We start from the raw sequence: 23,095 nt of genomic DNA, 5'->3' as shown, positions 1-23,095 counted from the left end.
CTATCTATCTATCTATCTATCTATCTATCTATCTATCTATCTATCTAATCTACCTATCCATCCATCCATCTATCCATCCATTTATTCATCCATCCATCTGCTATCTATCTGTCTATCTATCTATCTATCTATCTATCTATCTATCTATCTATCCATCCATCCATCCATTCAGGGGCCATGGGGATGAGAAGCCTGATGGCATACTTTGATATTCTTCTTCCCATGGGTCCAGCCACGCTAGGAGATGAAGAGATGTTAGACAGCACCTCAATATTCACACCACATTTCCTGTTCTATTAGTAGAACTGAAAGCTTGGCCACTCCAGGTTAGGGACCCCCGAGCACCAACACCTAGGGGCTGGAAAAACAAAGCCTTTAAGAAATGAACCTCAGCATTCATAACAACCACATGACAATTTTATTGTAGTATTGCGGTAAATTTCATGGAGCGTACAAATTGCGATTTTAAAGTATACAACACAGAGTTTTTGCACATCCATAATGGTATATAGCCACCACTCTAGCAAGTTCCACTGCTTTGAAGGAAGTCCCTGTCAATCAGTGGACACAACTGTTCCCTATCCCATTTTAAAGCATCTGTTGTTTCATGACTAATTTGAAAATGCCTTTTTAAGGGCTCATTTCTTATGTGGCATGCTAGCAATTGGATATCTTTTGGGTCCAGCCCCTCCCTGACTGACTTTAGACAGTATGAACCATGTGAGTCCTGCCCATCTGGGTCTTACGGACACAGCTCTACCCTCTGCAGTCTGGGGAGAAGCAGAAAAAAACGGATGGGAGCCTGTGGAGGGTCAATGATTGAGGTTGTAGGGTGACGTATCCCTCTATGTCTGTCAGATACAACATCGAATCTTCAGCCTTCTGCAGGAAGCCAAGACCCAGGCTGCACTGGTGCTGAGTAGCCTAGCAGCCCGGAAGGAATGAAGAGACCTCCCCCAGTGAATGGTCCAACTTCTAACATTCCTTACCTATCTTAAGCAGTCCAAGCCTTGCTTGGGGGGAAGACTGAGCCATGACATCAGCAGGTTCAGGTTGGGGCTCTACTCACAACTATCTATGTAGGATCAGAAGATGTAACAGAGGTGATTGGGGATAGGGTATGGTAGGGCCTGATTGGGGGTGGTATCCTACCATCCTCTGGTATCTGTGGCTTCTAGTAAATTCTGAACACAAATCTGCCTGGTGTGCTTGGGTTTGGGGGCCATGATCAAGGACTGAGACTGCGGTTGGGAGCACAGCCAGGGAACCCCCTTGATCTGTGATGAATTCAAAGCCCCAGCCCCAGCCCCAGGGTTCCCAGATGCAGGATTTATGAGGGACGCATCCAGTATTAGTATACGCTGAGCACTGGATTCCTCACTATTGCCTTAGTTAGGATTACCATTACTGTGACAAAACACCATGATCAAAAAGCAAGTTGGGGAGGAAAGGGTTTATTTGTCTCACACTTCCACATGGCTGTTCATCATTAAAGGAAGTCAGGACAGAAACTCAAACAAGGCAGGAACCTGCAGGCAGGAGCTGATGCAGAAGCCATGGAGGGATGCTGCTTACTGGCTTGCTCCTCACAGCTTGCTCAGCCTGCTTTCTTATAAAATCCAGGACCGTCAGCCCAGGGGTGGCCCTACCCACAAAGGGCTGGTCCTTCCGTCATCAATCACTAATTAAGAAAATGCCTCACAGCCATATCTTATGGAGGCATCTTCTCAATTGAGATCCCCCCCCCCTTCAGATGATTGTAGACTGTAGCAAGGAACAGAAGCTGTAGTGCACCCCTCCCATTGGAGAGGTGTCTGGCTCCTGAGGACTGTGAGAGTATTCTCTTTCTTCACCAGACAGTCTACACCTACCTTCCATACCACCTTCAAGGGGACTCACCTCATCCTCCATCCTCAGATGTCCTGTTCGTCACTTCCTTTCTCTCTAATCTCTATCACTAATAAACCATCCCAGTGACTTTCAGATGCCCCAGTCCATGAAAAACTCTCCCAAGTATGGTTGTACTCATTAACACAGGCTATAAAAAGAAAACAGAGGGTGGTACATTCTTCTTAAGTGAGGCAGGGACTCTAAATGCCTTTTAAAGACAGATGGGCTATCTGGAAATTTAAGTCATTCGTTTCTGGGAAGGGAACATCATCAACCAGGGGAAGCAACATGGACAGACATTTCCCACGGGTTGCAGGCAAAGGGGTGGAATCCTTCAGTGCAGGATGTTCCTACAAATTAGACCGTACCTAACAAGGTGCTTGGAAGGGCCAGGCCAATTCTGATGAGAGGCCCTGGCCAATTTGTGTGTAAAAAAAAATGCCTGTGCTTTTGCTGGAGACAGGACAAAGATGACCACTGTGACTCAGTGGGTTTGCCCTCTGCTGCCCTCCAAGAGCATTTGCCTAAGCACCTCTCAGGGCTCATTCTCTTTGTCCTTTACAGCAGCGACTTGGGTCTCAGAGGACGCGCATATGCATGGGTGCATGCGTGTGTGTGTGCGTGCGTGTGTGGTGTGTGTGGTGTGTGTGGTGTGTGTGGTGTGTGTGTGTGTGTGTGTGTGTGTGTGTGTGTGTAGGATGGGGGATACAGGACCCTAGCTTTGGAAGAACTAGGCTGAAAAAGGCTGATGCCATACCAGCACAGGGGGATTGCTCCTTTCTGGAGTTTAGGATTCCATAGAACTTCAGTGGGGAAGGTCATTGGCTCAGAGCTTTGTGGGAGAAGCCTTCCACAGTCTGTATGCAGAACCAGGCAATGGCTGTGCTTGTGGATGAAAGAGGACCATGGAGGCCGTTGGTATATTGCTGTGTCCCATGGGATCTCTCATGGCTGTCTGAGCTGCCCATCTCAAATGTGGGTCCCACCCAGGGTTGGGGCCGTCGTGAGAGGAAGCCGACTGATGAGGATTCTGCATTCTTCTCCTGAGATCCAGGGACATTGAGGACTGAGGAGATCAGTACCCAATCCCAGCCTAACCCAGGCTTTGCCCATCACACAAAGGAGCCACACAAAAGAGGCTTAGAAGACTTCTCTCTCCAGGGCATGGCTTCCTTTATCCCTTCCTCAGGCAGAGATGCCTAATGGACTTAGGTTCCAACCCTAGCTGTATCCCCAGTACTGTAACCGAGAAATGGAGTAGCAACCCAGAGAGGCTGCAGAATGGCAGAGAAGGTTGAGTTAAAACTCTTCCCTCTAGTATGTCTATCACAGGGATATGTAGGTGGAGTAGCTAGGCATGTTATCATTTTCACGAAGAGACATTGTGCTTAGTTTGGCTACAACCAAGAGTTATCGGGGAAGAGGGAGTCTCAGCTGAGTGACTGCCCAGATCAGATTGGCCTGTGGCTGAATCTGTGGGGGAATTGCCTTGATTGTTAATTGATGTGGGAAGACTCTGACCACTGTGGGCAGTGCTAACCCTAGGCAGGTGGTCCTGGGTTACATAGGAAAGCTGGCTGGGCATGAGCCAGAGGGATCGAGCCAGGAAACAGCATTCCTTGATGGCTTCTGCTTCAGTTTCTGTCTGAGCTCCTGTTCCAACTTCCCTGGACGATGGACTGTGACACGGAAGTGTAAGCCAAGCATGTTCTTTCCTTCCAGAGTTGCTTTTTGTCCCTGTTTCATCAGAGGAAAGAAAACTAACTAGAACAGTGGCTCTCATGACCCCAAAGCAGGGTGTGAGATTGACTGACCATGCTGTGGTGGAAAGAAGTCTAGGATGGTATAGCCAGCATCCTGGGAGCATCTGAAAATGGTCTTGCATGCATTTGGAGGGTGGGTAGGGACTGGCTACTACCTATTCCATTACTGTTCAGGTTCCTGAACTCTGACCCAAGTCAGTACCATAGAGGTCTGAAGGCCACCAAGCAAGGGAACATTGGAAGGACCCACAACAGCAAGAGAAATATGGTTTGGTCCTATTTGAGAGGGATTTTCTTGGGGGAATATGAGAGGCGATGTTGGTGAGGGGAAGGTGGGAGTGGATCCTGATGAGGGAAGTAGTGAGAGGAGTCTGATGAGGGGAATGAGCTCGGGGGAACTTAGTAAAGGGTAGTACTGAGGGAAAGGTGGGAGGTGATTGGAAAGTCATGACTGGCAGATGCTGAGGGGAAGGAAGTGAGTTGAGGGAATGTGATGGTAAGGGGAGGGTCATGAAGAGAAATTGTAGAGGGATGGTAAGAACATGCTACTGATGGGGAGAATCTGAGGAGGGGACAGTGGTAGAGGATGCTGGTATGGGGGAAGGCGATAGCTTCTGTGCAGAGGTAGTGGTATCAGACTTGGGGAGATGCGTGTGCGTGTGTCTGTGTGTGTGTCTGTGCATTGTGGGTGGTAACAGATATGGTTGAGGATACAGGGGTGTAGACACTGATGGAAGTATATTAACATAGCGATGTTTAATAGGCCCCATGAGATGTTAATGAGTGCATGGCTGTCAGGCAGTGTTGACAGGAGCGTATTGGTAAGGAGATGCAGGGGAGGGGGTTACTTTCATGAGAATGTTGGTAAAAGTGTGATGGTTCATACTGATAAAGGGCTGTTTTCCAGGGGACTGTGGTATGGGGATATGGGATAGGGATGGTAGCGAAGGGGCTTCAGTAGCAATTGCTGGTGGGGAACGGCTGCAAACGGATCCCTCTCCTACATCACTGATGTATGAGAAGTCCCTTCTTTGAGACTGGTTTTCATGCCACTCTGGGGCTGTGGCAGGGTCTTGTGTCACAGTGAAAGATGTTCATTTTGTCCGAGAGAGGTCGCTGTTATAGTCCTGTGCTCAAAACTCCTGTGAGTAGAGAGAGGTCTCCACAGTCTTCCCACATTCCCAGCTCCTGGAATTACTAGTGAATGCACAGTGGTGTTGGCTTAACTCTCTGATTACAGGGATTTAAAGTAGGTAACAGGTGGGTTTACTGCTAATGCTTTATGTGGTTCTTGGTAGGGAGATGGGTTTAGGGTTAGGGCTTTTCTGCATGAGGGTTGTGTGGTCATATGGGCAGAGGTGGAGTGTCAACCAGTAGCTCATGACATCCTGTCAGAGTGTTAATATGGGAGGGATGGTTCTTTGTGTTGACTTCCAAAGCCCCATACTTCAGAGTATGGCCTTACATGGAAAGAAACTCTTTGCAAATGTCACTTGTTGCAAAGAGATTTTTTACTAGAGGTGGGAGAGCCCCAACTCACTAAGATTAGCATCCTTAAAAAGGGCAATTTGGAATAAAGCAAGCAGCAGGGAGAGGAGCAATTCCTCAGCAGGTATATAGGCTGTAGAGTAGCTGCCTGAGAGGGACGCTAGCAAGTTGCTGCAGGACCACAGCTGAAAGCCACTTCTTGTGATGAGTAAGGTATTAGGAAACAATGAAACGTAGCCAAGGATGCTAATAAGAACCACGTGACTACAGCCTGTAAACATGTTTTTAAAGCAAGCATTGTGAGTATACCCAAAGCACTAAGTGTTCGGCGGGTGAAGAGCATGGGTCTTAATGAAGATAGACCAAAAGAAATGGGCAAGGTCCACCCAATGGACAAAAATCTAAAAAGGTCCTGAGAGAGACCACGCATAAAGGAATGCAATAGGAAATGACTGCAGTTGATACCAATATCCAAATAAGTACAAAGACACCAAGTCCTTGTCTTTAGGTTGGAGCAGGCAGCATTATCAGAGGTTTAGACGTCGGCGGGGGTGGGCATGGCATGGCTGTGAGCCGGGGGAGGGGAAGAAGGCTGGGCTGGAGAGTGAGCCAGAATGCGTGTTGGAGAGAGGGAGAGGATGGCTTGATGCCAAGATTCCACCAGCATCACTCACTTTGGAAGTGGAATTAGTGGCTATTGATTGGGGTGGCAGGGCTTTGGACCTACACTACCAGACATAGTGGTAAGATCTGCCCCATTCCTGGACGACTAGTTAGAGCTCGGTACTACAATAAGGGAGGAGTTAGGGGAAGACCCAAGGAGTCAACACCAGTTTGCTTGGTCCAACTTCTGGGAAAGAGAAGTCCTCCTAAACTCCTGGAGCTGAATGAAAGTATGTCTCTAGATCTGTGTAAAATGCTGCAAAGTAGCACCGTCTTTCCTAGCGCCTCGTGTTGGAAACTAAGAGGCTCGGTAAACGTTTATCCATCTTTGAAAAGAACTGGAAAGAGGGCAATTTGGATAGATGAATACAGAAAGAATGTCTCATAGGGACTACTGTGACACTGTCTGCTGCCAAAGACAAGGAGATGGCCATCTTGAGGCCGAGGATAGACCCTCCGTGGTGCAGGCAGAGGGTCCCAGCCCCACCCACACCTCACACCTGGACTTCTGGCCTCCATGTCTGTGAAGCTTCCACCTCTTCCCCTGACTTCTAGTTCTTCTTTGGTCTTTTCTCCTGTCTTCCTGTGCTAGGTTAAAACCCAGGGTCTTGTGAATATCAGGTAAGCCATTCTCTCTCAGTCATACTGTAACCCAAGACAGTACACTCTAGACCATTTGGTCCCCACACTTAGTCATGGAGGTTTGACTCAGCACAGCCCCTGTCCTGGAAAACCCACAGTTCTATGTGACACCTCCGGGAGCCTAAGTGTGGAATACCTGGGACATGAGCAACCCCAAATAACCCACACTGAAATAGACTGTCTTTTGATGGTCATTTGCCCCAAATAACCCACACTGAAATAGACTGTCTTTTGATGGTCATTTGTCCCATCCACCCATAACCCACTATTCATCTATCCTTCCATAAGAGTTCTATTCAAGCCACCTGGCAGTCTGAGATCACCCTGCCCTGATCACAGGCTTAAGAGACAGCTCACGATCACAGGATGGCAATTTTAGTTGACATTCACTGGCCGGGATGGAGTCTATGTTGAGGCTGTGCTAAATATTCATTAGGGACAGTGTAGTACCTTTTGTAGTCCCTGTCCCCATGAAGGGTGGCTAACTGGTGGGCATGTAAATATCCAGAGTGCCGTCTTAGAGTGAAAAGGAGAGCTAGTGTGTGTGGTACCTACCTGGGATAAGACCCTATTGGGCACAGACGCTGGGGATCTGGTAGCAACAGGGAGGCTCAAAACCTTTATTGGGCCATTGGGTATGTGACATGGGGCTCTCAGGTCTGATCTCCTGAGATAGGAAATAATGGGCAGAGAAAGAGAGGGCCCCGGACAGGACTGGTGCAGGGCAGCAGACAGCCTTCAGAAGGAACTAGCGGATGCATGAAGTGGAAAGGGAAGCGAGGGACAGAGGCTGTGGGAAACAGGCAGCAGGAAGACTCTGGAATCCTCCAACGCTTAAGGGCAAGGTATAGGTAGAATGGGGACGTCGGGAGGGGAAGCCAAGGGAACTGAAGGTAGGTAAGGGGCTTTGGGTTCAGAGTCCTTCTGTCCTGACCTTGGGAGAAGGGCTTTCACTTTCTAGAAAGACCCAAGTATACCGTCTAGCTGCAACCGGCAGGGCTAGGGTCCTATTAGCACCACAGATGGGGAGTTGGTCAAGAGATGGCCAAGCATGGCGGTGCTAACAGATCCAGCGGATGAACCTGTCGAAGAAGCTGGGCTGGGCCAGACTGTCAAAGTCTTTCTCCCGGAAGATGGCCGCCCTGTCACCCAGGCTGATCTTGGTGAGCACATCCATGTCCACATCACCGCCCACAGCGACCACGGTGGGCACCACGTTCTGTTTCCGCATGGAGTGCACCGACTCCTCCAGGCTGTCGTTGCCCGTGACGCCATCCGTGAGGAAGACGAAGGAGAGCTCTGCGTGACGCCGTGCCCCACCCCGTGCCCCCTGCACCACGTTGTTGATGGCGTACACGATGCCCGATCCCACGTGAGAAAAGGAATTGAGGTAGGTGGTTCGCTCCAGTGCCTCGTGGATGGTGGTCACATTGTAGGTCAGTGGGAAGGCCACCTGCTGCTGATTCTGGCTGCCATACTGCAACAGGGCCATGCGGGCGTTGAGCGGGTCGTCGTCCCTTCCTGCCAGAGTCAGGCGCCGTGACACCTCCTCCACGAAGCGCCGTGCCTTGTAGAAGTTCTGCTCGCCCAGTCTCTCCGAGCCATCCAGCAGGAAGACAATGTCCACGGGCCGTTGTGTGCACTGGGCCACATAAAGCTCTGCAGGGAAGATGTAAGGTGGGACCAGGCAGGCAAGGGGTAGCCAGCTTGAAACTCATCCCATTTCTGCACACAACCTGCTTATTGGATCCCAGGTCGTGGGACTCTGGAGCATCACTCAGTCACCAATAGAGACCTCAACAGAGCAGCTCCTTGGGCGTATGTCTACTGCTCCCTGGAACTTTTTCTTAAATGTCCCCAAACTAGAGGACTGGAAATCTGGCTAGAGGCCAGAAGATTCATCTTTTGTCACCAAGCATGGTCTCACCCTCCATCAATCTGGGACTCTCACTCAGCCCAAGGTTCTGTTATTCACATAAAGGTCACTCTCTGGTGGGAGGGTCAAGATAAGGCCCCTGGGGCTGGAGAGATGACTCAGTGGTTAAGAGCACTGGCTGTTCTTCTAGAGGTCCTGAGTTCAATTTCCAGCAACCACATGGTGGCTCACAACCCTCTGTAATAGGATCTGATCCCCTCTTCTGGTGTGTCTGAAGACAGCGACAGTGTACTCACATACATAAAATAAATAAATCTTAAAAAAAAAAGTTAAGGCCCCTGAACCTGACTCCCTCTCCTAGAGGTCACTTATTTCTGAGTCACCTGGACTGTCTGAACCATATATCTCCCAGAAAGAGGAAGGACCCATGTGTTCTGGCATTCACTGTAGCCTTGGTATACTGCTATATACCAAATATATAGCAATATATATTTAGTATGGCTGAAGCAATTCAGACACGACCATGGTGGGTTCAATGCTACCAAGAGGTGCCTACCCCTTCCTCTGGTGAGTAGTCACCAGCCCAGACACATAGCACTATGGGAGCTGAGAACACACACACACACACACACACACATATACACACACACACAGAGGTTTCAGAGACCACAGGAGGCTAGGGTCTTGCTGTCTATTCACCAGACATCCATCTTGGCTCTTCCTTGGGGAATATGACTTCAGCCCACCAGGCATTCGGGACCCCAGGGAACCACAATAAGAACAGCTTGACTCCAGTCACGTATGACCAAGAAGGCTGAGGCAAGACCTGGCTGCCGGAGTACCTACCCCACCCCTACCCCATCTGATCCTCACCCTTCCTTTCCCCTAGACTTTAGTTGTCTGTGAGGGTTCATCCCAGTGTATGCTAGCCCAACTTGCCATTTGACCACAGCAACGCATCATTACAGATTTCATCTTTTTATAAAACGTTTACAATTGCTCACTACCTCTGAGTCTGAGCCCTAGAGTCAGGTAGTGGCCCTGACGGGCAGGGTCTTTCTTACTGAGCTTGATAGCCACATATCTTATTTATTGTCCACCATCTCTGGAATCTGCTCAGGATGTCGAGAAAATTTTGGGAGACGACTGGATTTCCTAGCTCCTCATAACTGACCGACCCCCCTCACAGTTATTACCACAAAACCCAGAGGCAGGCAGGCAGTGAGGGCTGCTGGCTTGACCACTGTCCATTAACATCAACATCTACAGGGCCTGGAGGAGACCAGGGGACTCCAGTGAAAATACAAAAGCAGTTGGGAGTTTGGGAACTCAGGAGTGGGCTCTATGCTCTGTTTCTGTGGGGTTTCCTTCTTCTACCTGTAACCTCACAGCAGAGAGTCTAGCCCTAGCCTGCTCTGGGATGTCACCCTCCCAGGAGGATAAGCCTCACCCTGGGAGAGAGGGGCACAGATGAGTTCGAAGACATCTGTCTGACCTGATGAGGTCCCTTGAGCTCAGTCAGAACATGCCAGGTTCATGAACTTGCCTTGGTGGCTAGTGACTTTGCATGGGTCCCTTGATACTCCCCATATTGGAAGAGGATGCTTTTATGGTTCTTAGTCAGGTGGCTGAGGGTCTCAAAAGTTCTGCCTGTCATACACTATCCTCAAGATGCCTTCATATACAGAGACCAGGCTGGGCCCACAGCTTGGTGTTTGGGGCACACAGGGACTTTGACCTAATGGATATGACAGTTGCTGAGACACATGAAGTCCCTTGTTACAGTCCCATGTTTTCTATGAGTCATGATCACATACCTGACACCAAACATGGGGCCCAGACAGGACCAGGACAGGGGGACCTCCCTAAGCATTCAAATAGCATCACCCCCGTATGTGTTCTCAAACACAGGGCTTCTCAGCTGGACAGAACCTTAATATAATCCTGATGGTACAGTCCTTTGCCACATGTGAGCTTCTGGGGCTTAAGGTGGGCCTTCAATCACTGATGTCCTTGTAAAAAAAAAAGAAGAGAGCAAAGCGGGGTGTAGACAGCACTGGGGGGTGGCGGGGCAGGGTAGAAGCAGGCAAATCTCTGTGAGTTCCAGGCCTACAAAGCAAGTTCCAGAACAGCCAAGGCTGTAATACAGAGAAACCTTGTCTCTAAAAACAAAACACAAAACAAGAGGAGGAGGAGGAGGAGGAGGAGGAGGAGGAGGAGGAGGAAAGAGAGGAGGAAGATGAGGAGGAAGAGAAAGAGGAGGAGAAAGAGGAGGAGAAAGAGGAAGAAAAGGAAGAAGAAGAGGAAGAGGAAGAAAGAGGAAGGGGAGGAGGAAGAAGAGAAAAGAGGAGGAAGAGAAGGAGGAGGAAGATGAGGAGTAGTAGGAGGAGGAGGCAGAAGAGAAGGAGGAGAAGGAGAAAGAGGAAGATGAGGAAGAGGAGGAGAAGGAGGAGAACGGAGGAGGAGGAAGAAGAAGGAGAGGAAGAGGAGGAGAAGGGGACACAGGGATAAAAAGAAAAGAGTCTATGGGAAGATAGAAGTGATACTGGAGAGGTGTGCCCCACAAGCCAAGGATGGAAGCCCTACCAGAGGCTGGAGGAAGCAGGAGGGACCCTTCAGAGAGTATCATATTAAAGACATACGATTCTAGACTTCTGTTCTCAGGAGTGGGAGGGCAGGTTCCTAGGTTCCCACTACCTAAGGCCCCAGCCTGTGGCGGCAGCCCTGGGAATCTTTAAGAAATGAGGGGTTAGCTCTGGCTATCTGGCCACAGTGAAACCGGAGGCTTTAGCAGAGTGCCAGCACGCTCTCTGGGTCCCCTGTGATATCCCTGTGCACCAGTTTAAAAGTGTCAATGAACAGCTGCATCCAGTCCTGCCGCTCGACCCCTGTGGAGAACTTGGCCCTCTCGGCGGTGTAGACCATCACAGCCACCAGTTGGGAGTAGGCAGCTGGGTTCTGTGTGAACTCCGTGGCGTTTAGCAACTGCTGGATCAGGGGGATGGTCTTGGGGAAGGTGGGGTCCGGACCCTCTTCCGTGCGGAGGAAGGTGACCGGGGGCTTGTTGCCAGGCCATGGTTCATCTGCAAGGGAGTGTCCAGAGAAGACTTTAGGAGGTCCAGCGCGTGTGGCTGGCCTCCGGCCCTCCTTAGGCCTCAGACCATGGACAGTAGTTAGGACCAAAGAGACACGTAGGAGATGGGAGGACAGAGCAGTGGTGGTGTCTAGCCTAGGCAGGAAGCCGGCGGGGCTGATGAAGCTGAGAGCAAGCAATACAGCCAAGGAGACAGCCCAGTAGCAGTTTTAGGGGAATCCACAGAGCTCTAGAGAAACTCAGTGTGGAGCATTAGTGCCCAAGCCCAACTGAGAGATGTGCACAAATGCTATAAACTTCCCCAACTGGTTCTGCATCTCCACATCCCTAGGAAGAGCCAGCTCCAGACAGCACCCACAGACAAAACCACAATGCTAACCTTTTGGTCCCAGACTTATGATCTGCTATTCCTAGGACCTGTCCATGAGGGTCTGAGACTGAGGGGTACAGGCACCAAGGGAGAGCAAGATCCTCTCTCTCTCCCTCCTCCCTCCCTCCCTCCCTCCCTCCCTCCCTCCCTCCCTTCCTCATCTCTCTTTTTGTGTCTCTCTCCCTCCCTTTCTGCTTCTCTTATCTCCCCTCCTTTTCTTGTTTCTTTATCCCCCTCTCCTCTTCTCTCTCTCTCTCTCTCTCTCTCTCTCTCTCTCTCTCTCTCTCTCTCTCTCTCTCTCTCCCCCTCTCTTCTCCCTCTCCCTCTCTCTGACTATTTCCTCTTTCCGGTTCACAGTGTCTGCTGGGGCAGAAGGGTATGACTACAACTCAGTAGATGTCATGGCCCAACTCACTCCCTTTTCCCTGGTAACCAAGGAGGCGTGAGGAAACTCAGATGTGTCCATCACAGGGCCAAGACCTTGGGCCTCCCTGGGGGATGCTCTAGAGCAGTGGTCCTCAACCTTCCTAATGGTGAGACCCTTTATACACTTCCTCATATTGTAATGACCCCCAACCATAAAATTATTTAGGTGCTGCTTTCCAACTGTAATTCTATTGCTGCCATGAATCATAATGTAAATACCTGTGTTTTCTTATAGTCTTGAGTGACCCCCGTGAAAGGGTTATTGGCTACCAAAGGGGTCACAACTCACGGGTTGGGAATAGCTCCAGGGGTTCTCCTTCATTTCCACAGTCCATACTCAGATCCCTCTACAGTCTTTGGTACTGTGGTCATTACCAATTTTCTTCCTATTGTCTTGGGCTTCTCAGGCACACTTAGTAGTCCCTAATGACGGACATCATCCCCGGCTTGAGACAGGTCCAAGGTAACCAGGCTTCTGGATAGACAGGGCTAGTAGCTACTTGACTCAGAAGGTCAGGGCTAGGTCAGAGTTGGGAGTGTTGTTGACACCATATTTATATCAGAAATGCTCACCCAGGACCTCATTCATGAAAGACACCATCTAAGGTTGCTATGAGCCCCCTACCCTATCACCGTGTCTAATTTACCTTGAAATTTCATATAACGGTAAATATAACGGTAAATGCAGATATGCTTTAAAAGCTCAGCAGGAGGATATTAGGGAGATGCGGAATATGGACGGGATCTTGTAGGGACCACTGTGCTTTGTGGACTCCTAAGGCCTCAGAATAAATGGAGATTCCGATTTCCTCTTGATCTTGCCACCCTCCAGAGCTGGTGTGTCCAAAGGGGGAAACCGTCTGACTCAGTACCCCACTCTAGAACCTGTATATTCTATCATCTAGCATCACCCTGTACAATCCAGACACAGTTGTCACCAGAAAGGAAGATGCAGAGACAGCTCTTTGAACATAGAAGTGAACTCAAACTCAGCAGCCATAACCGAGGTGGCCCATGAGACACGGGATCTGCCTCAGAGACACAGGGCTTACTCAGTAATCAAAAATCAATCCAACTGACCATTGCTTTTATAGCCATTGAAGCCTCACAAGGTGTCACCAACAGAGCCAGCATATGACAAGATTCAATACCTTTCTTCCCTGATACCGAAGTTCAATAACTAAAAGGGGGAACTTGCTACTCCCAAAGACAGCCCCAGAACCCCACAGCTGCACAACTCGTCAAAAGAGTAGAAACGTGAACCTTTCCAACTGTGAACAGTAGCAAGACTCGGGGATCAAGGTCTGGCTTCTGTGCTGGAGGGGGTAGAGTCATGTGTGGAATCAGCCTCCTCTATACAAACCCCACTTAAGGCTCTGCAATACTGGGCTATAGCTGGATAGCATCACCTACCAAAGTACAGCTTCACCTAGGAGCCCAGTCAAGGTGCTGGGAGCCAGGGTTGAAGGTGTAGCTGTAAGGTCTCGCTGCAGACATGGCCCCTAATCTTTGACAGATCCCAGAGCTGGCAACTTGAAGCCAGTGCTCGGAGCCCCACACAATCCTTCCCATACACCTTTACTGGATGGCTGAGGTCAAGGCATGCCCTGAGAGTGTTCTCTTGGTAGTGATCTCTGTTTGAACAGCATGAGACTGACTCCCAGGCCACGTGCTCCCTTCCATCAGGGGGGCTCTGAGCCTGTGCACATGCTCAGTGGGCCACCTTGTCTTTGGGAGGGATCAAGGTATAGGTGAGGCTTTGTAGGAAGACGTAGCACAGTGCGGGCTATGAGGACTACTGCCTGTGGCCCGTCTCCACAGTAGCCTCACCATGCAGAACTGGCTCAGCCCCTATTCAACACTCCCAGATGAGTAGGGCTTGCAGAAGGGACTGAATAGCCCTGGAGAGTCTAGGACATCTTTCTGAGGCTCTTGCTCAGGTACTCTGCAGTAGCATCTTGGGGAGGCATCGTCAGGGACCCTCAGCACAGCACAGCAGGGACACCTCCCACCCTCCCTTGGGAGTAGCAGCGCTTGTTCCAGTCTTTTACTACGAAGGCCACAAAGGCAGCTGCAGGGTTAGAAGCAAAGCTATCAACTGCTGGTGGGTATCACTGTGCTTGTCTCCCGATGTCTAACACCAGCCATCCCAGCCTATCAGTTTTAGGGCTTCATCTTTTGACCAGAGCTTGCCAGACCTAGCCATGTCTGCCCACAACAGAGCTCCTGGAAGTCCAGGGATGAAAGGAAGGCAAGGGAGAGCCTGACTCTGTGAACCAAAAGGAGAGCATCCAGTGGTAGGGAGACTTCCGATTCTTGGAAGAGACTCCTTTTGTGCTGAAATGCCTTTTTGATCAATGGCCAAGAGCCAAGCACTGCCAGGCCAGCAGTCTCTGCCCTGATGGTACCCTGCAGGGGCTCAGGATGGTACTACATGCTCTCAGGAGCCAGTCCTCACCCTGAGCCTCTGACTCTACCATGCCAGGGGTAAACTTCAAGGGTTTCTCTCTAAGGAGATGCCTCCACACTGACAAACCCTTGAGGCTGCACAATTCCTGTTAGAACGGGAAAGATGCTGGGGCTGCTCTGCTTGTCTGGGATAAGGGTTTCAGGTACCCCGGTTACCTGTTTGGCAGGGAAGTTCTGGGCACACGATCTGAGGGTCTAGAAGAGAGAAAAGAGACCAGGTCTCTATTAGTTCCTGCTGGACTCTCAGTAGTCAGCCTTCTAGAGGTAAAGGCCTGGGTTCTATCACTCACCCGGACAAAGGACGTCTTCCATGTCATCGATGAACTTCTCGGCCACCAGGTCAGAGAACAGCGTCATGTTGCGCACCTGCTGTGGCTTGTCACAGGCGATGGAGTAGAGGTTCTCGCTCTCATGAGTCTCGTGGAACATGTCACCGATGCCGATGGCTGTCACGGTGACGTCACGGTCACACAGTGCCCGAAGATTGAGGTCATCATCTCGGGGGTCATGGCGGCCATCTGTGATGACCACTGCGAACACCCGGGTCTTCTGGCGTCGGCTCTCTTTGATAAGCTGATTATAGGCGAACTTGAGGGCAGAGGGCGTCCAAGTGCCACCGGCGATCCATTCGAGGTTTTTGACAGCCTCCTTGAAACTGGACAGGGAGTTGACTCGCTCGTCGTCCAGTCGGATGGCCTCAAAGGTGCCCTCGTGGCTGTACTGCACCACACCCACACGTGTACCTACAAGAGAACAACAGTGTGAACAGTGTCCGCCACGGCTCGGTCGCCTGGAATGAATCATTGGCTAAGTGGCAGAGCCTTGATTCTGGCTAGAAGTAGGGATTTGGTTTCTACCTCGGGGGTCCTTCTAGGTTTTCACTGACCTGTTTCAGACTTGGGGTCCTTGGCAATGGCGCCCAGCCTGTTGACCACATTGATGACAAAGTTCTTCTCCAAGGTGAAGTTGGTGTAGCCGATACTCTCGGAGCTGTCGATGACGAAGACCACATCCAGGGCGCCGCAGCGCTTCTCACAGTCTGGAAGGGTGTGTAGGATAACAACATTAGTGAGTAGGAAGTGTGAAGACATTTAAGTCCCAGGGCCAGAGATACTGGAGTGATCCATCCCTCCAGCCACCACGCACACATCCCGATGTGCTAGGCCAACTCACCACAGCACCCACAGGTCTCCCTCACATAGGTCATGACGTCACATTCCTGAAACACAACCCCCACGGGTGCATTTAGGCAGGGTACACCGACTGTTTCCTCAGGGGTTCCATAGGAGTCCCTCACCCCATGTCTGCTGATGTCCAGGCCCATATATAGAATAGAGATGGATACACACATCTCCAACTTTGCCCTCTGACCTTACCCATGCCAACTACACCCAGTGACCCCTCTCCTATAGCTTTGTTCTTACCAACTTGACCACTGCTGACTTTGCCCTCTGAACTAGACTTAACTCTTGTCAACCTTGATTCATCTTCTGACCTTGTCTCTGCCAACATCAAACCTGTTGACTTTAACCTTTGACCCTAGGCCTACTAACTTTGTTCTCTGAGCTCATCCTCTGACTTTGCCCAGGCTAACCCTCTGTACTTGATGCTCTTGGTCTTCGGTTTTTTAAAAGAGAAGGACACTCATAGACAGGATTCTGATTCCACAATAGGTGACACCTACCGTGAGACCAGGGTCTCCTGGAGGGCCGGGTTCTCCCTGGAGGACAAAGGACAGCAGTAAGAGGTGAGGCTTCTGAGACCAAGTTGTTCCCGGTGCCACCACCCAGTACATACTGACCCATGGGTCCACTAAGGCCAGAACCAGGAGGTTCAACATACATTAGCCTGACTAGCTTGGGAGCTATGGGCTAAAGGAACAGAGGTGGGCTTACCTCAGGTCCTGGGATTCCTCTTGGTCCTCGAGGGCCAGGTTCACCAGGGGGACCAGGATCAGCCTGAGGAGAAACAGGGAAGTAGGCTCAGTATGGTTCTGGGAGGTCTCTCTGCTCCATAGGAGGGTTGATCCCCCGTCTCTGCTGGGAGTATAGTGAGCATGAAGTACCGTATCACCCACTCCATCCCAAGTCTGACACCACCCTAGCAATGTCTTGAGCAGTCACTATCAGAGCTTTGCCAAGAATGAGTAGAAAGCCATTGAGGAACTCAAAGATAATGCTGGGATAAGTCACACTGAGACACCCAATGGCCATCTGGGCACTCTCATGTGTCCAGTCTGCCTACCTATCTATCCATCACCTGTCCACCCACCAACCATCCCTCTGATGAACTGCCAACCCCACCCATCTGTCCACCCACCACCTCTGCTATCCACCCTTGTATGTGTTGTCTTGCCCTCTCTGTCCTTCATGCACCCATAGGCCCATCAGCATACCCGATGATGCCAGGGACATGGAAATGGACATGATATGGGTCTAGCCTGTGCCACAGAGCCAACAGGAGGTGCTGGCTGAGGATGGTGTGAAGAGCAGAGGAGGCTTCTGAGCTTGACCATTCCCTTCAACAGCCTGGTGCCAGGCAGGCTGGATGTTTCTTCAGTGATCTTAGGCTCTCCTCATGTGCCAGCCCATTGCCCAGGACATAGGACGGTGACACTCACTGGTTCCCCTTTGTCTCCCTTCCGTCCAGGAGCTCCTTTCAGACCAAAGTCTCCTCGGCCTCCCTATGTTGTAGGACACACATTAGCCATGGGGATGGGTAGTATACTCACCCCCGCCCCACACTATGAGACCGTCCTCGGACTAGCAGGGATTCAGAGGTGCCACAGAAACCATATGCATAGCTGAGCATCTGTGAAGGATGCTGGGTATTTTCAGGGAAGCCCTGGGTTTTGTTTGGAAGAGGAAACAGCACAGGAGTTACCACCACTCAAAGCCCAGCCAGGGGACCCATGTGACCAGTCGGAGAGCAAGGAAATGACCAGAAGATGATCCCCACAGTGGACAAGGCATGCAGGATTTCTACAACCCCAGCAGGAAAAGGCTGTTAAGATAAGACTTCTAAGTACCTCAGGGCCTGGTGGGCCGGGCTCGCCTTTTTCACCCTGTGAAGCAAGCAAAGTTCTCACAGGTTGTTCGGCCGCAGACCCCAAGTCTGTGACAGGCAGAGAAGCCCACCTCGGAGCTAAGATCACCCCTCATGATTTCCTGGATATCAACATTCATATAGGAGCTCACACACACCTCAGGTAAAGGTCACTGAATCCATACAATGCTGAACCATGCTGATCCAATCCTGGGCCATGTCTGACCCCGGGTATCTCCTGGTGTTGGCTGGATCTACCTTTGTACCAAGTGACAGGTGATCCCCACCCCCTCCCTATCCCTAGTGCCACATTGAGGAACTTCAAAAGCCTTGCCCCTTCCCCTGCAGGCTTTTCCTGGGAGTTCTTGTCCCATGCCAGACTTACGGGTATCCCTCGGGGTCCTGGGTAGCTGAATCCAGGCCTTCCAGGATCTCCCTGAAGGGGAAGGGTTGAGTTAGTCAGAATGGCTGATGAGAAGGAAGAATCCAAATAGTACAGGGTGTTTGGTGTAGGTTGGGAACAGAGGCTGTGAGGCTAGCTTTGCTTGCCCACCTCTGGAATGGAGTGTACATGAACAATGTACCAGCTAACCCAGGGCCTGTGGCACAGATTAGAGAGGCCATGGGGACCATGCAGTACCCACATGGCTGTCCATCCCTCAGGACCCTGCCATCTTTCCAGGCAGGTCATTGCTGGTGAGGGCAGAGGAGAGGCTGCAAGGTCTACTGTTCTCCAGTCTGAGAGGCCCAGCCTCACTGCCCTGGCCAATCTCACTGGGAGCTGGGAATAGGAAGCCCAAGGGAGGCCTCTCTCCTCCAGGGTCCCAAGCTTTTCCTGCCACCCTCTTGGTGGACACCTTCACAGGCAACTGCTGTGGACCCCATCCCATATTGCCAAGCAGAAGGGACATACCTTAGGGCCTGGCTGTCCTGAATCTCCTCGAGGCCCAGCATCACCAGGATCTCCCCGAGATCCCTGAGGGCAAGAGAGGAGTCAAAGCTGGCCTCATCACCGGAAATGGTGATGACCTTAACTTGATTGGACCAACTCTGAGAAGATGTCAGGTCTTGGCAGCAAGGCCATCACCTCACCTGGGTTTAGGGACTGGGTTAGGTAGGAAGTAGGTAGGCAAGGGTTTGTATTGAGTAGGATGGGGAATGGGTAGGGAGCCCTGAGGCAGAGTGGGGGTTTATGGAACGGGGATGGAAGTAGGAAGGACTTTGGGAGGCAGGGTGGTAAGAAGGTTGGGAATCTGGGTAGAGTGTGGAGTGGGTAGAGGGTTGGAGAGAGAGGAGTGGGGAGATCAGGGGGCAGGTGAGGACCAGATGGGGGTAAGGGGCAGAGTGGGGAGCTGATGAAGGGTTAGGGGAAAAGGCAAGATGGAGAGTCATGGCCAAAGTAGGGAACAGGTGGGAGGGGTGGAGGGCAGGGTGGACAATGGTTAGAGGCTGAGAACAGGGTTAGGGGTGGGTGAGAGTCTGAAGACAGGGTTCTTTCATGGCTGCAAGGCTTCAAGCATCCCCATACTGACCTGGTTTCCTGGTTCCCCAAGAGCCCCCTGGGGGCCTCTGGGTCCAGGCAAACCTCTGTCTCCCTGCAAAGAGAGAAGACGGGGGTAAGAGGATGGGGTACATTGGCTTTAATATGGTTCCCACAGACTCCTAACATCAGCCCTGGAGTGCTGCGGCTCAGGGCGGGATCAAGCTGCACTGGGCCCACAACCCTGCAGTGGTCTTGCCTTGGCTGGGTCCGTGAGAAGGTTAAGTGAGGCATGTTGTACTGGGCACAGATCCCTCCAGCTCCCTCCCTCCACACACTTCCTGTCCCGAGTGCAGCCCCCTCCATCCCGGTCTTTGCCGCTTCCTGTCCTGGGTGCAGCCCTCCACCCTGGCATCTGCCACCTTCTGCTGAGCCTACCTTAGCGCCTTTACTGCCAACTTCTCCAGCCAGGCCTCGTGGCCCCTCAGGACCAGGGTCTCCCTGTGAGGAGACAGGTCTGGTAAGGTTTGGGCAATGGATAATTCTGATCCATCCCTTCCAGAAGCAGTATTAGGGTGTGTGTGTGTGTGTGTGTGTGTGTGTGTGTGTGTGTGTGTGTGTGTGTATAGCATTAGAAGACCACGTTATTCAACCCCTCAGGACAAAGACATCCATCGTATATGTCAGAACCGTCATACCCTCCAGACCTATAGCCACAGTCCTACTCTGTGGTAGGGACCGTAACCAGCTCAGAGAAAGGCTCCTTCACTGCATCCTTGAGAGCTGTGGTAATGGGAGTCTACAGGAATGTATACGTCTGCAGTGGGGGTGCTACAAAACGGGCCAGCGTGCAGCCTCTGTCACTATACAGGGCATGCAGAGGATGGGTGGTGCCCTTCCAGAAGCCCCAGGGACAGCTGGGAATGGGAGCCTGCCTGTCTGAGGCTTACCTTCTCAGACGGTACAGGGACCCCCCACCCCTACTCCCCATCAGTGGTAAGACCTCAGAGTTTTGTTCTTCTGGGGGATGACGATGGGGTAGGCTCACCAGCTTTATGGAGACATTCCAGAGCAGAACCTCTTGCTCCTGAGAGCAACTTACCTTCTCTCCCTTTGGACCGTCACTCCCCGGGCCGCCCTTGGTCCCAGGGTCTCCTCTGCGTCCCTGGATGAAGGAGGAATGTCACTGCTGGGAGGGCCATGTGGGTCACTTCTGGACCTGCTTTCCCTTAGGACTCTGGGGACCCTGAGCCTGGTAGTCCCTCCTGATTTCCATCTGGGCCTGTGGCTCTAGTGTCACACTGATGCTGTGTCGGTTTTGCCCCCAGTTAAAGACTCAGGTGTGTAGGTGCTTCTGGCTGGGCTGTAAGTCCTGGCCAATGACTAGGATGTGGCTTGGACTGTCAGCATGGTCATTCCTGTTCCCTCCCTGACTGGCTTTCCTCAGACTGTCTCTTCTAAGGATTAGCCCTGGGGTGAGGATCCTACCCTGAGTTCAGCCCTGGGAGAGCCTTGAAGGGGTGGGGAGTAGGGAAAGGTCTGATTGGGAATAGAGGGCTTTGCACATCCCCAGTGCCATGGCCTCTCCTCAGTCAGTGGCCTCTCTTCAGCCCTGCTCCCTGAGGTGGTGACACAAAGGAGCCTGAAGCAGGGGCCTGGTCTGGGCAGAGAGGCAAAGGCTGTGTGGGTGCAGGATAAACTCACAGGCTCTCCTTTTGGTCCACGGGGGCCAGGTACTCCCTTGGCGCCTTTCACTCCTGGACTTCCAGGAGCTCCGTTGTTGCCTTGATATCCCTGTGTAAGGCAGGGACAATTCAGTATGGCCGGGCACGTGGCAGAGGACCGTGCAGGATCTAGTGTGCAATGGCTTCCTTAGCCTGGCTCCCCATCCTCACTTCCCCGCCACCCCAACTGCATGAGGGCATAAGACAGTGAGGACAGTATCCTGGGCAACCCCAGTGAGCAGGCCAGGGACTCACCTTGCTTCCTTTGTCTCCAGGATCTCCTGGTGGTCCCCTGCGTCCTGGGCGGCCAGAGTCCCCCTGGAAGAGTTGGGGGTGACATCAGCTTTGTTTATGGCCAGGTACTGGGCAGTGGGGCTGGACCATCTAAGTTCCCTATGTTCTTAAAGCACACTGGATTCCAGGCATAGTGGAGGAAGGCCTTGCCAAGGTGCCCGAAAGACCAACCCACGAGCCCAATGTAAAGTTTGCTGGAGTCTCTGAGAAAGAAGCCCTATGTGAGGGACTGGTCAGAGTGGGAGGTGCCTTAGGTAGGGGCTCAAGGGAGAAGGGACAGGGATGCCTACCCTGTGGCTGAAGGTCTAGGGCTACCAAGGGCAAAAGGTCACCAGGGCCTCAAGGACTAGGTACTGCTGTGAACAGTAACTAGAGCTTCCTTCAAGGTCTCTACAAGCTGGGAAGGGGAGGTGGGCAAGCAGTGGTACACGTGACCTTGCTCTTGAAGAGTGGGTGCAAGGCCAGGACCTCCCTGCTAAGCCTCACAGCCTGGGATGTCCCTTCACCCTAATCTAAGCTGACACAGGGACCCCCCCCCCCCGACCCAGGGCAGGGATTCCTGAGGCTGGTGACCCAGCCCAATCTCTAAAGCTGTATCTGGCCAAGTCCTTACCTTGGCGCCCTGGTCTCCTTGCTCGCCTGGGCTTCCAGCTTCTCCGGGGTATCCATCAGGACCCTGTGGGAGGTGAGAAAGGTTGTTGGGCTGTTTGAGTCCCTGCTAAATGCTGCCATAGGTGGGCTGTGCTCCATTCAAGCTAGGAACACTGACACAGAACAGGGATCCCCAGAGCTGCCGCTAATTCTGGCTCGTTCTGCCACAGATCCTGGCTCAACAGGAGCCCTGTCTAAGACTGGTCATCAAACTTTCCAGCCCAGGGCCATGAGCTTCACCTGGTCTGGCAGCCATACCTGTCCAAGGCTTAGCTCACAGGTTCCTAAGGGGGTGGGTTGTGACCCCAAGACTAGCAGAGCTCCAGACATGGGTGAGGGTCAAGCAGGGAGAGGTTAGGCAGAAGAGAGAATCCAAAGACCTGCTTCTACCTCTGCCTGGTATCCATGTCTCCCGAATGACGTCTCATGTCACGTGATAGGCAGGGAGGATGGGAGAGTTACTCACCCGACTTCCAGGGTCTCCCTTGCAACCAGGAGGCCCAATGCGACCCAGTTTGCCCTGAAAGGAGAAGACGGAATATCAAGAGTGTAGATCTGGGGTCCATACAAGTCAGTTGACAGTACCACTCGGGCCCTTGTATGACAATGTCTATGTTATCTGCACCCTAGACAATGCACAGAAAGGTGAGGTGATTCCCATTTTGCTCCATTCTGTCTCCATGGAGACAGAATCCTAGGACCAGACGAGGTGCACAGATGTGGAATGTCCTCACTATGTGTATTTTTTGTATATTTATACATCTATATCTGTGTGAATATAATTATGTGCATGTGGAGGTACAGCGGTGTCTGGCAGCTGGGGTGTGGCTGGGGGCAGCTGGGGTGTGGCTGGGGGCAGCTGGGGTGTGGCTGGGGGCAGCTGGGGTGTGGCTGGGGGCAGCTGGGGTGTGGCTGGGGGCAGCTGGGGTGGGGCTGGTGACTACCTTCTGTCCGTCCGTTCCATTCTTGCCAGCTAGGCCGGGCGCTCCCTGGAGACAAAAGAAAAAGCATTGGTTAGTCCCGATCCTTGTTCCTTCTGAGCAGCAGGGCAGGGCACACCCATCCTTTCAGACTTACCTTCCGACCATCTGATCCAAATTCACCCTGTGCGGGAGAAAAGCAAAGTGTTGGTTGGGGTCCCAAGCTTCACAGACATTGCTGTCTTTGGGGTGCAAATGGAGACACTCGGGCACAGACATGAGGGCAGAACTAAGACCCGC

General features: G+C 51.8%; 2 protein-coding genes across 4 annotated transcripts in view; one reads left to right on the top strand and one right to left on the bottom strand.

Annotated features, from left to right (window-relative positions):
* Ftcd (formimidoyltransferase cyclodeaminase) overlaps positions 1–1,983 on the top strand; it is a 13,463-nt gene extending 11,480 nt beyond the window's left edge. The window contains exons 14-15 of one of the 2 annotated variants that reach the window (XR_003712255.1): positions 859–1,052; positions 1,857–1,983. Coding sequence is in view for 1 of the 2 variants with exons in the window: in XM_028773985.1 (XP_028629818.1) it covers positions 859–945 (87 nt within the window). In the remaining variant the exon portion in view is untranslated. Of the gene's footprint in view, positions 1–858; positions 1,196–1,856 lie in introns of those variants that run through there. The other variant, XM_028773985.1, reaches the window with a different exon arrangement.
* A 5,054-nt stretch (positions 1,984–7,037) lies between these two features.
* The window catches only part of Col6a2 (collagen type VI alpha 2 chain), a 28,365-nt gene continuing 12,307 nt past the window's right edge, over positions 7,038–23,095 (bottom strand). Inside the window, exons 9-28 of one of the 2 annotated variants that reach the window (XM_028773925.1) lie at positions 22,953–22,979; positions 22,820–22,864; positions 22,342–22,395; positions 21,838–21,900; positions 21,186–21,248; positions 20,911–21,000; positions 20,309–20,371; positions 19,645–19,707; positions 19,259–19,321; positions 18,640–18,702; positions 18,112–18,162; positions 17,710–17,745; positions 17,302–17,364; positions 16,577–16,639; positions 16,366–16,401; positions 15,855–15,900; positions 15,568–15,720; positions 14,972–15,424; positions 14,838–14,876; positions 7,038–8,105 (exon numbers count right to left, since the gene is read on the bottom strand). In XM_028773925.1, the coding sequence (XP_028629758.1) occupies positions 7,507–8,105; positions 14,838–14,876; positions 14,972–15,424; positions 15,568–15,720; positions 15,855–15,900; positions 16,366–16,401; positions 16,577–16,639; positions 17,302–17,364; positions 17,710–17,745; positions 18,112–18,162; positions 18,640–18,702; positions 19,259–19,321; positions 19,645–19,707; positions 20,309–20,371; positions 20,911–21,000; positions 21,186–21,248; positions 21,838–21,900; positions 22,342–22,395; positions 22,820–22,864; positions 22,953–22,979 (2,133 nt within the window). In that variant the 3' untranslated portion in view covers positions 7,038–7,506. Of the gene's footprint in view, positions 8,106–10,760; positions 11,406–14,837; positions 14,877–14,971; positions 15,425–15,567; positions 15,721–15,854; positions 15,901–16,365; positions 16,402–16,576; positions 16,640–17,301; positions 17,365–17,709; positions 17,746–18,111; positions 18,163–18,639; positions 18,703–19,258; positions 19,322–19,644; positions 19,708–20,308; positions 20,372–20,910; positions 21,001–21,185; positions 21,249–21,837; positions 21,901–22,341; positions 22,396–22,819; positions 22,865–22,952; positions 22,980–23,095 lie in introns of those variants that run through there. The other variant, XM_028773926.1, reaches the window with a different exon arrangement.

Source organism: Grammomys surdaster, unplaced genomic scaffold (assembly GCF_004785775.1).
Source record: "Grammomys surdaster isolate TR1022 unplaced genomic scaffold, NIH_TR_1.0 237, whole genome shotgun sequence".
Lineage (NCBI taxonomy): Eukaryota > Metazoa > Chordata > Mammalia > Rodentia > Muridae > Grammomys > Grammomys surdaster.
This window is presented reverse-complemented; position numbering and strand designations above follow the sequence as displayed.